Genomic DNA, 11,284 nt, shown 5'->3' with positions numbered 1-11,284 from the left:
TATTTATATTTCATGTTGTGTTTAATGGAAATTTCTATTGAATTTGAAGTGTAATTTGTTTATTTGTTTGACAACAGTAACAATACAGTAGAGTTTACAAAATTATGGAATGTGTTGAGTAAAAAAAAAAAATAATAATAATGGTACAAATGAAAGCCTTAATGACTATATAAATACTGGTTCCCACCTTAAATCTTAGGACTATGTTTACAATACAGTTTAGTACTGTACTTGCTATACTGGGAACTCATCTTGTCGTTTCGTAGAAAATGAAAAGCATGTTATCTGCCTGCTAGAGCATTACTGGCAAGTATGTTTTGTAATCATAGAGAAGATGGCTCAATGAGAAGAAGTATATAAGAGAAAACAAAAACTTACCAACACATTATAATATGTGATAGACAGTTCCTATAAATAAGTGTAGAATTTATCACAGATAAATATTTACATTATCGGAATTAAATACTTACTAATACTTAAATGTGTACAGTAATACCACAATTTCCAACACTTATTTAATGGCTGGTTTTACAGACAGTAATTAGTGCTTTGACTACCTAACATTAACTTTGTGTATGTGTCTATTGGGTGCTGGGTTTGAAATGAGTTTGGTAGTTTCTGCTTGATTTTCAGCAGACAGCAGTCCATGACACATTTGGTAGAAATTGAAAATAGGCAACATATCTGCAGTTCATGCTATCCCTACTCTATGTATATAAATAGAGAGGACTTCATTCTCCAGCGCATCTCTATCAAAAAAATGAAGTTAAATAATGTTATAAACCAGAATCAAGGTCCCAAAGGGCCACTAACTTTATAGCTTAATCTGCTTAGTAAATTATATCATCTACTGCATATCAATGCCAATATTTGCATATTTTGTTTCAGAAAAAAGGGTGGCTTAAATTATTCTTCTCAAAACATGGATCTTCCTGACAAAGTTCAAATTCGGCAGCAGTAATACAACTGTTCTTACAGTTCCAGGTCTGTTTCTTTTCACAGCTGTCTTCACCCCATTTCTGCTCAAAGTCCTGCTTAAATCCTGCGAGAGCAGCTCTTTTTTCTGACACCATGGTGTAATTATTCTGTAATGGAGTATCTAGGAAGTTTTGTGAAGCCGCTGCTTCATAAGGATAGCTTCCAGAACCCTGTGCATAGCCAAGGATGGGCTTGCTTGTGCATGCATTCAGCGAGTTGATAATCCTACTCCAGTTGTCCCCGTATTCATAGTTAGAATCGCAGGTTTTCATGTTTCCAGTGAAGTTCCCCGAACCGTAGTTTCCAGCTGTATATTGTAGGCATCTGCTATAGTATCTGCCAATGTCGTCCATGTCAGCTGAGCCGTCAACCGTGTAAGGAGTTTTCCCAAAGTTGAAACCGCTTGGGTAAGGGATGCAAAGACTGTCTGCAATCTCTTTCTGGAAGTGGTCTCCTAAATGGGGTGAAATGGCAGGGTAAAATGCTTCTTGGCTTGGCATTATACCTGCAAAAGGCTGAATTGGAGAAGACATCAGAGCATTATTTATAAAATATTTAGTGGTATTCTGTAATTGTTTGATGGGTACTTTAATTGTCCATTTTCATAAAACCTTTTTTCTAGTGACATTAATAAAGTATACATGATCCTTTTTATTGTTATTATTACAGATATTTTTATTTAAATAATACTGTGCACTGGAAAACACCAGCAGGATTAAAGGGGGCCCTCCACTGTTTAAATCATTCAAACAGACCCAAAAGTTGAACAGTTACAGGTAAGTTCAAAGAGTTGCCACAGTTTAGTTCATACCTCTGATTCCTGGGTTCTTTTGAGACTTGGTGATTTTAATGAGATACTTGTACGTTTTCTGCAAACTGATTTTCTTGCCTCAGCTTCTAATTTTGATTCAGGCTTTGGATGATCATGCAGTCCTTTGGACTAAAACAATAAATAAGAAATATTAACCTCATTGTAAAGACATCTTTGTAGGGTGTATTTGTTTGATCACAAGAGACATGTCAAGACAGATATAGCAACTGTAATTTGAGCTAAGAGTGTATTTTGGCTTTTTAAGTTGAAGCTATACATCTTTTTTTCCCCCCTGTTATCTTCATTCATCCAAAATTGCCTATTACACATTCAGGTTAAAAGTATATTAAATTAATGATGTATGAAGATGCAGTTTTCTACCCTCTGTAACCAACGTGCGTGAATATTCTTAAAATAACCATATCAGAAAGGGCAGAATGGAATTCTGATCATGGTTGTTATATGGAATTGTTGTAGATATTTTTATAGAAAGGTTCTAAACTCAATAAGTGGTAATAAAGTTCAATTTACCTAACACATGTTTTTGGATAGTGGGTATTTTATAGCCCTCATTCAAGCCACTTTGCTAACCATAAACAAAATCCTCTATCAAGAAAAAAACAGGTTACATGCATTTTTACTAGTAATACTTCATAAGGGTGTTTTGTTTCCAAAGACATATTTGCATTTGATTGGAGTTTGTTTAGTCGCACTACCCACCTGAAAAAATATATAAGATCCTTCATGTCTCCAAAAGTTGGTGACAGGATATCCCCCGTGACCTCTACAGCACAATAGAGTCAGAGGAGCATGGCAATTTGGGCATCCTTTTTCTGAAACAATATATTCACTCTTATAAATATACGATCAAAGGAGAAAGCACAGGAATTTGACAATGTTCCAGCCCATTCCTGGCAACTAGGACAACATTATCAGCAGAGGATTCAGAACACCATGTTGTGTTTACAAGAAATTTATTAATTTTGCTGTGATACATGTATAATGGCAAAATAGTTTTCATCATCCAATTGTTTTCATATTTTATATTATACATTAGCCAAGGAATAAAGCTGAACATTTTCACTAAGGTGCATTTGACATGAAAAAGAGTATTTGTCCTATGAATTCATTAGTGTATCCAGATTATGCTTCCTCCTGCAACAACGCTGCTCGTTTTCTGTTCTCACAATAGCCATTAATTTCAATCTGAACATTCTTTGTTGAAAAATATACTGCCACAATATGCACAACTCAGTTACACCAAGTAAAGTAATGTTCTCTAACACTGTGTATAGTAACTTGCCCCTCCTGAGTATCGCAAGTGTCTGTGCTTACTTTGTTGCTTTTGCCTGGCCTTGTCACAGATGGCGGGCCTCAGGTGTATTTTACTCCCATCCATTGTTGTGCAGTCATTGCTGCAGACTACCACACCAAGACAGGATTTCTTCAGAATGCGAGCATTGTGGTTGTTGGTGTTTCTCATGGCCCAGCCACTCAAATGTCTCTGTGCATGTTTGGCATTAGAGCTGTAAATGTACTTCTCATAGGAATCTGTCCATTCCTGGAAGCTGTCTGTCTGCTTCACATCCTTTAAAGAAAAAAAAAAGGTCTGTTGATGATGTAAATGTTTTTTGTTTTGTTTTTTTAGCCCAAAGTGTAAAGTGATGTTTTTTTATTTTTTCTATTTAATTTTTTATTTTTTTAAATAATATAACAAACACTTATATAAAAACAATTGATCTAAACCCCAGCTTTTATACAGGGCCATTTATGTATCAAGGTTATACAAATCAAATATTACAGTGCCTAAAAGTGTTTCTGTCTATAAAAATATCAAAAACACCCAGAAGAGGGATAATATTTTAATGTATTAGATCCATTGAATATACCCCATCATGTATTTAATTTAAGTAATATTAGTTTGACCCTTAGAAAACTATCCTGTGGTATTGCTCCAGTATAATGCAGTAGCTTATATTCTTATTTTTCAGTATGAATCTTAAAAATACGTTTATACTTAAAATACTTTGGAGTAAAAAGCTTTGAGTGCCTGTTGTATCAATGGCTTAACAGTACTTTGCATTTCAAATATATTATTGGCCACATTTTGTGGTCACAAAGCACGTTGTTCCAAAGAAAATTGTGCAACATTTTAAAACAACAGCTAGAAATTCCAACATAACGTTATGGTATCAACCTGCGTTCTGTTTGAATTCATGTGAATTTGTGAGGATACAAAACTGTCTTAAAGCTTAATAAAACATATTAACCATGTTAACAGAAGAAAGTGTCTTTATTAGGAAAACTCACCCTGAATGTGATCATGTTAATACAGTAGTTACAGTAATTGATATAAAAACAAGCCATGTCTACATTGTTTAATAGTTTACCTTGTTGAAAATGCAAATGAAAGACCTGTTTCGTATTTGTTTAGTTCTGTTTGGTTTAACACTTCGTTAGCTGAATTATGTGAGCCTTTTAAATTAAACTCCTTGGTACTGTACAATATTTTAAAAACAGTCACATTTCTGAGACATCTAAAAATGTAATCGCCTCATAACTTAGTGAGACTAGGAAGGTCAAATTGATGATATTTATGAGACCTTCACAGCAAGCTGAGCGTACGGGATTTTCCAAAGCAAAACTTGTTGAACAGCACTTGTAAAAGTCAATGATTGACTTTTCATGTTCTCAGAATTACCTATATTTGGAATACACTTTACTTTAACTACACCGTAATTACTATATTCTGACACCATAATCATACATATTGTGGTGTAACAAGTTGCTAGCATCATTTTACAATACAACTGCAGTGTAGTAACAGTGTAGTTAAGTTAAGTCAGATAGGAAAGTGCATATACTGTGTTACAAAGTAAATTACTAAGTAATAATTTGTTTCCTACTTCTTAAAGTCTAATTCATGTAACCAAAAAGTTCACATTCAGTTACAGGGTACTTCGCGTTACATTACCATGTAAAAGTAGTAACTACGTAATCATAGCACTGTGCAATTAATAAAATAGGAATGACAATTGTAGCAATGCTGAAGCCATTAACTACTTTGTAGGCAATACAAAAGTCATAAGTGGATAAACAGGGATGAGGGGCATATTGTCAAGTGTTTTCCTCACAGAGTAGGCCCCAGGCTATTTTCCAACCAGGATCCAAATTATGTAATTTAGGTATATCACAGCAACTGCCTTTTAAGTACCTTTTAATTTAGCTGTTTCAGTTTCCAGGCGTTTGCTTTAATTAATCTAAAATCCATTTACTCTGGTACAAACATATTGCTAGGTGAAAATATAGGATGAGGATAATGAGGATAACCTGGTTATTAAATCTTGATGTATTTTTTTTAAAACATATATTTTGTGTTAAAATATATTATTTGCACACCATAGTTTGCTTTCAGTGTCACAATAACCTCTACTTGAGACAAAAATAGGCATCACTTCAACAAGCTTGAAAAAAATCAATATCTATTTGAAATGTGAAGTCAAAATAAAGGACCAAATCTTTTTAGTCCTTCATTATGAAAACTGTATATAGTTTTTTCTGACTTTGACCTTTTGTTTAAACAAATAAGATTATAGTGTTAAAAAATTATTAATACATGAACTGATACTAGAAGAATCAGTCAGAGAGAAGTAACCTACCTGAGGAAGGTTGATATCATTAATATCCCAGCTCATTCCAATCAGTGGTGTAAAATCACGATGTGGGGCAATCTCATCTGCACCTTTTAACATTTTCAGATACAGTCCTGGAGCACAATACGACAAATTGGGAAATTATTGTATCTCAGTCAAGCATATTGTACAAACTGCTCTGAGCAGGAAGTTTTGTCTTTTGAAATGTTAATAGGGGTAAAGATATTGATAAAATCTGTATTCCACTGCCAACAAAACCTGTTCCATCAGCTTACTAAATAGAACATGTTTATTATTATGTTTTCATTGCACAATACGGGTTTGGTAAAGATTAATAGTAGAAAACATGAAGTTTACCTAATCAGGTCTTTAGGACAGTTTTCTTGTTGTTATTGTTTGTACTTATTACAAGCCAGATATTACCAAGCATAGAAATGTTTGTGTTGCTGTATTTGTACAGTGACCAACATTGATTATCGTCAAATTTCGTGAAATTTCTGGCGCAGGTAATTTGTTTATAATAATTTTCATTCCATTTTTATTCTAATTCATTCATGTAAGTAAAAATATGTATAATTGTATTGTCGCAGAAAAGACACATGTAACATAAAAATCTGACAGATAAAATGAATAAAGACATTACTAGTGTTACTAAAATATAGTATTTACAGTGCAGTATAAGTCTAAATTCTTTAGCAGTAGTTGCTACATTTAACCTGTCAAGCCATCACACTTAACCTACAATTTCCATCTTGTATAAAACTAAGCAAATACCTGTATCTTTGTTACCCTTGATGGCTTTACTTTGAACATTTGAAAGAAGACAATACATTTCTGAACAATTCTGAAATGAGATTATCCCTCATACCAGACAAAGAAACAATTACAAAATCTACTAATAGGATAAATGACCTGTAACAGGGTTGTTCAAAATGTTATAAGCAGAAATCTAAAATAATTGCTAAATTTATTTCATTTAGGCTTTAGCCATAATTGCTTTCAGGATAATGTAGAAAGCCATGCCACATAAATTGAAAAATGAATATTTTAAAATAATCTGTCGCTCCTGAAAGTTTAAAGTAACATGCTGTTTAAGTACAGTACTGTATGTAAGTTCGCAAACCTGTGGAAACATACCTCATTTATTTCGATGTTTCTGGGTATGTCACTCTGCCTTGACTTCAGAAGAGACTCCACCAGTAAGTGTCTGCCACAGCAAAAACCTTTTTTTTTTTTTTTTTTTGCAGGCAAAGCAGCCCAGTGCTCTGTCCAATCAGATTGTGAAGAGCACAGGTAATTGCACTCCAGGAGGGTAGTGACACACAAGCAATCAAAGTAATTTGCATCTTGTCAGAATATTGTAGAAATAAAAGAAGTCTGTGTCACTCATATGAATCATGTTACCACATTTTTCAATTGTGTTTCATGGCTTAGTTTTTTTATGAAAGCAAAGAAATGCCATGTCTCGTAAGGTCATGCTGTATACATTACAGCTACTGAAGATTAATCTTACTTGAACAAGTATGTCAGTAACTCATCCCCCGTTACAACTGTACATTCAGAATTAAAGCTATTAGTATGACAAAAAAGTTGATGACCATGATAGACGTATATCAGCAGTAAGTACAGAATATTATAGAATTAGAAATGGCAAAAAAGTAGTTTAATGAAAATTGGATTATGTGGTATTTAAGACCTAGATGTCATTAGGTAAGCAAATGAGGTGTCAGTATCATGTAAAAATGTTACTGTGAAGGAGAGACGCTTACATATATCCCCACAAGCTGATACATCTAAAAACGTATGCTAAATAATGTTAATACTAAGTTTCATTATTTAATAAGCGGTTATCTAGGTTTATGAGAAAAGTATGACAAATAGATGGATATGCACATGCTAAAAATCGTTTCTCAAAAATATGTATTTGTATATTTGTATTTCTATGGGTGTAAATTACTATTGAACCTGAACCATAATAAATACAGCAGTCAATTATCCGATCTTTGATCAACCGTACTGTCTAATCAACCGAACGCACCTGTAATCATGTGATGAATTACGTGTGGTGTATTAAGCACGCAGCTTCTGCTGCTAAAATGGTTATGAGATTTACCTGCCAAAAAAAAGGGCAAGCAGACTGAGGCAAATGGAAGTTACAGAATTATTCAGACCTCCAAAACCTTAGATAGAGCATTGTGTGCTTTAAATTGTTGCTGTTGACAAATTAAAACAGTCATCTCCCGGCTCGTAGCGTCCATTGAGGCAGCCGCCTCGTTAAAAATCGGCTTAATTCTTAATTGTGAAGACGAAAAAAAAAGATAAAAAACCAAAACGTACCCACTTTATTTTTTAAGAGTGTAAAACTGAGATATATAAAATATTATTTTTAATTTTTTCACATTACTGTGATCTCGGGCTGTACAGACACTGGGGTATGTCAAATTCGCGCCACAAAGACGTTTCCCAAGTTACTCTGTACTCTGGTTTACAGTGCAGCACTAACATGAAACGGAGAAAAAAACAAACAATTACACATTTCTTTCTAAAGAAGCCAACTCTTGGTAAGAATCAATGTTAAGTGAATTTATCATTTATATTTCTTGTTTTTCCCTTGCGCAATATGATGTTTAGCCGCAATACGTTTTTTTTCCCCCTAATAATTTCGTCGTTGCCAATTAGTTTTTTATCATTTTCTCCCCAATTTGAAATGCCCAATTATTTTTAGGCTCAGATCACCGCTACCATCCCTGCGCTGACTCGCACGCAGTTTAGGAAATATCTTTGCAAGGTCAGCTGTGTCTCATTCACATTCTACAAAACCTCCGAGGTATAAATGTGGACTTTCAAAACCCTGTCCGAAGAAGCATTTTGCATTGAAAATGGCAAGTGGGGCAGCAAGTGTTGTTGGGCCAAAGATGTGCTTGGAAGGTCATGTGTTGATGAGTGGTGATAAGAACAATGTTGGAAGAGGATTGAATTTAGCTTTAGTAAATGGTAGAACTGGAGAATTAATGGATACAAAGTTTTATTACATGTGGGGGCGAGATGTGAAGCCTTTAATTGAGTTTCTCAAGACCATCCAGGATGGGACAGTTGTGTTAATTGCCACCTTTGATGATGGTGCAACTAAACTTAATGATGAAGCACGGAAACTTCTTGGTGAATTAGGAAGTACAAGTATTGCCACCCTGGGCTTTCGGGATAACTTGATTTTTGTTGGAGGAAAAGGAATTAAAACAAAGAGCCCATTTGAACAGCACATCAAGAATAACAAGGATACCAATAAATATGAAGGTTGGCCTGAGGTCTTGAAAATGGAAGGATGCATCCCTGAGAAATCTGATTAAATTAAGAATATAAGATTATATCTTTTTGTTGTACATTTGTATATTTATATAGACTATAGTCTTTACTGCAAAGGTTCTAACCAAACACATGAAAGTTGCTGTGACAATTCTGAGCGTCTTTCTATGTAGGACCCAAAATAATCAAGACCTTAATCCAATCCCACTGCATGTCTTTGTATCTAACTTTTTAATTGTGTTTTTTGTTTTTATTTAATTCTCTTTATAGCTCCCCTTTTAATCTGCGACCAAAAATGATAAACTGTGAAAGTGTGTAGCAGTCTTACTTTTAGCTACATTTTTGTTTTAAATTAAATATACAACTTTAAATAAATATAACATAACTATAGATGTAGGGTTGATGTACCATTTCAAACACAAATACAGGAGGCTGTGTGGTCCAGTGGTTAAAGAAAAGGGCTTGTGACCAGGAGGTCCCTGGTTCAAATCCCACCTCAGCCACTAATTCATTGTGTGACCCTAAGCAAGTCACTTAACCTCCTTGTGCTCCGTCTTTCGGGTGAGACGTAGTTGTAAGTGACTCTGCAGCATAGTTCACACACCCTAGTCTCTGTAAGTAGCCTTGGATAAAGGCGTCTGCTAAATAAACAAATAATAATAATAATAATAATAATAACTGGACAGTCAGCTCGTCCAAGTATCACCCTACCTGCTATAGCATAGCGTTTTATTAGCACAGTTGCTGTGTATTTGCATCTATAGTGACCCGGCCTGTGCGCTAGGCAGCACCGGGACCTCAGCTACCGGTTTCCCCCGCCTGAAGTACTGTACTACTTCCTATCGTCGATTTATATTGACAAAAGAAAATTAGAATTGAATGAGAAACTGTGTAAACGTTCAAAGGAGATCAAGCGTTCAGAGGTGGGAACATCACATTATTATTATTATTATTATTATTATTATTATTATTATTATTGGTGAATACCTGTCAAAGTACTATAGAGTCATACAAATATTGTACACAAACAGCACCAGTCCCAGCAGTGTCAGCACCAGTCCTGTCAGCACCAGTCCCAGCAGTGTCAGCACCAGTCACAGTGTCAGCACCAATCCCAGCAGTGTCAGCACCAGTCACAGTGTCAGCACCAGTGTCAGCACGAGTCAGTGTCAGCACCAGTGTCAGCAGTGTCAGCACCAGTCACAGCAGTGTTAGCACCAGTCACAGCAGTGTCAGCACCAGTCAGTGTCAGCAGTGTCAGCACCAGTCCCAGCAGTGTCAGCACCAGTCAGTGTCAGCACCAGTGTCAGCAGTGTCAGCACCAGTCACAGCAGTGTTAGCACCAGTCACAGCAGTGTCAGCACCAGTCAGTGTCAGCAGTGTCAGCACCAGTCCCAGCAGTGTCAGCACCAGTCAGTGTCAGCACCAGTGTCAGCAGTGTTAGCACCAGTCACAGCAGTGTCAGCACCAGTCCCAGCAGTGTCAGCACCAGTCAGTGTCAGCACCAGTGTCAGCAGTGTCAGCACCAGTCCCAGCAGTGTCAGCACCAGTCAGTGTCAGCACCAGTCACAGTGTCAGCACCAGTGTCAGCAGTGTCAGCACCAGTCAGTGTCAGCACCAGTGTCAGCAGTGTCAGCACCAGTCAGTGTCAGCAGCAGTGTCAGCACCAGTCCCAGTGTCAGCAGCAGTTACCAGTCCCAGCAGTGTAAGGCAACTTAAGTAGCAGTGAACCAAATGCAAGTCAATAAAGGTATGAACCCATCTACTTATTAATATTGATGTTATATTCTTGTCCTTTTAAAATCACATATTTCTGACTGTGAATATGGTCATTTTAGGTTGCTGTGGTTTTGCTGGGAGACAATTAGTTTTACTCTTTGAAATAATATGGGTCATTTAACATTAACATCATCATCCAAGGGACTTAATATTGCTTTGCAGTTTGCAAAAAGTCTCCAGGCTTTATAAGATGATAACTTTTACCTTTGTAACATGAACAGGATCTGCAAGAGGTTTGTTAAACTGTTTTTTTTTTTGCCTCAGTAAAAATCTAATCCTAGCTACGCCCCTGATCTCATTCTTGATTTTTCTGTCTATGTTACTGAGCAGCTAAGCTTTTATTTTATTAATTTTGTTTGCATGTTATTACAATGCCTTAACAGCAAGTATCAAAGTATAGAAACATTATACTGAATTTTTGAAGTTTAATGATTCCTAAAGTTCTGTAATGTGTCAAAGTTGTACTGAACTGTATTCTTTGATGATTTTCAAAGTTTGGTATATGGTACGTTTAATTACAGTATTTCATTACCTTAACTGTAGGTGTTAAAGTTTTATTCAATTGCATTAATTTAATGATTTGTAAAGTTTTGTAATTTGGTATGCTTAATGTAATAGAATAGGTTACTAGCTATATATCATCAGTAGGTACTTGTGTACTAAGTACTTGTGTATGTTAACTTTATTCTATACATTATTACAGTATTTCTCAACCGCTAACTCCCTTTTTTGGAAACTATGGTCAAAGATATCTAACGCA

General features: G+C 35.5%; 2 protein-coding genes across 2 annotated transcripts; one reads left to right on the top strand and one right to left on the bottom strand.

Annotated features, from left to right (window-relative positions):
• LOC117403385 (chorion-specific transcription factor GCMa-like) lies at positions 1 to 6,672 on the bottom strand. The gene is made up of 6 exons (XM_034005498.3): positions 6,580 to 6,672; positions 5,449 to 5,555; positions 3,125 to 3,377; positions 2,510 to 2,622; positions 1,790 to 1,918; positions 1 to 1,493 (listed from the first exon to the last, which is right to left on the bottom strand). Exons 2-6 carry the CDS (start codon positions 5,539 to 5,541, stop codon positions 885 to 887), a joined length of 1,197 nt encoding a protein of 398 aa, XP_033861389.1. The 5' UTR covers positions 5,542 to 5,555; positions 6,580 to 6,672; the 3' UTR covers positions 1 to 884.
• Positions 6,673 to 8,188: 1,516 nt separating this feature from the next.
• Positions 8,189 to 9,043, top strand: LOC117403184 (protein FAM3C-like). The gene has a single exon (XM_034005186.2). It carries the CDS (start codon positions 8,322 to 8,324, stop codon positions 8,787 to 8,789), a length of 468 nt encoding a protein of 155 aa, XP_033861077.2. The 5' UTR covers positions 8,189 to 8,321; the 3' UTR covers positions 8,790 to 9,043.
• Positions 9,044 to 11,284: the final 2,241 nt, after the last annotated feature.

Source organism: Acipenser ruthenus, chromosome 5 (genome assembly GCF_902713425.1).
Source record: "Acipenser ruthenus chromosome 5, fAciRut3.2 maternal haplotype, whole genome shotgun sequence".
In the NCBI taxonomy this organism is placed as follows: domain Eukaryota; kingdom Metazoa; phylum Chordata; class Actinopteri; order Acipenseriformes; family Acipenseridae; genus Acipenser; species Acipenser ruthenus.
This window is presented reverse-complemented; position numbering and strand designations above follow the sequence as displayed.

Coding starts and splice junctions, on each gene's coding strand:
- LOC117403385 (XM_034005498.3), bottom strand. CDS start 5,541: ATGTTAAAAGGTGCAGATGAGATTGCCCCACATCGTGATTTTACACCA. Junction 2,623..3,124: donor GGCCAGGCAAAAGCAACAAA/GTAAGCACAGAC, acceptor ATATTGTTTCAG/AAAAAGGATGCCCAAATTGC. Junction 1,494..1,789: donor AAAGAACCCAGGAATCAGAG/GTATGAACTAAA, acceptor TCTCCAATTCAG/CCTTTTGCAGGTATAATGCC.
- LOC117403184 (XM_034005186.2), top strand. CDS start 8,322: ATGGCAAGTGGGGCAGCAAGTGTTGTTGGGCCAAAGATGTGCTTGGAA.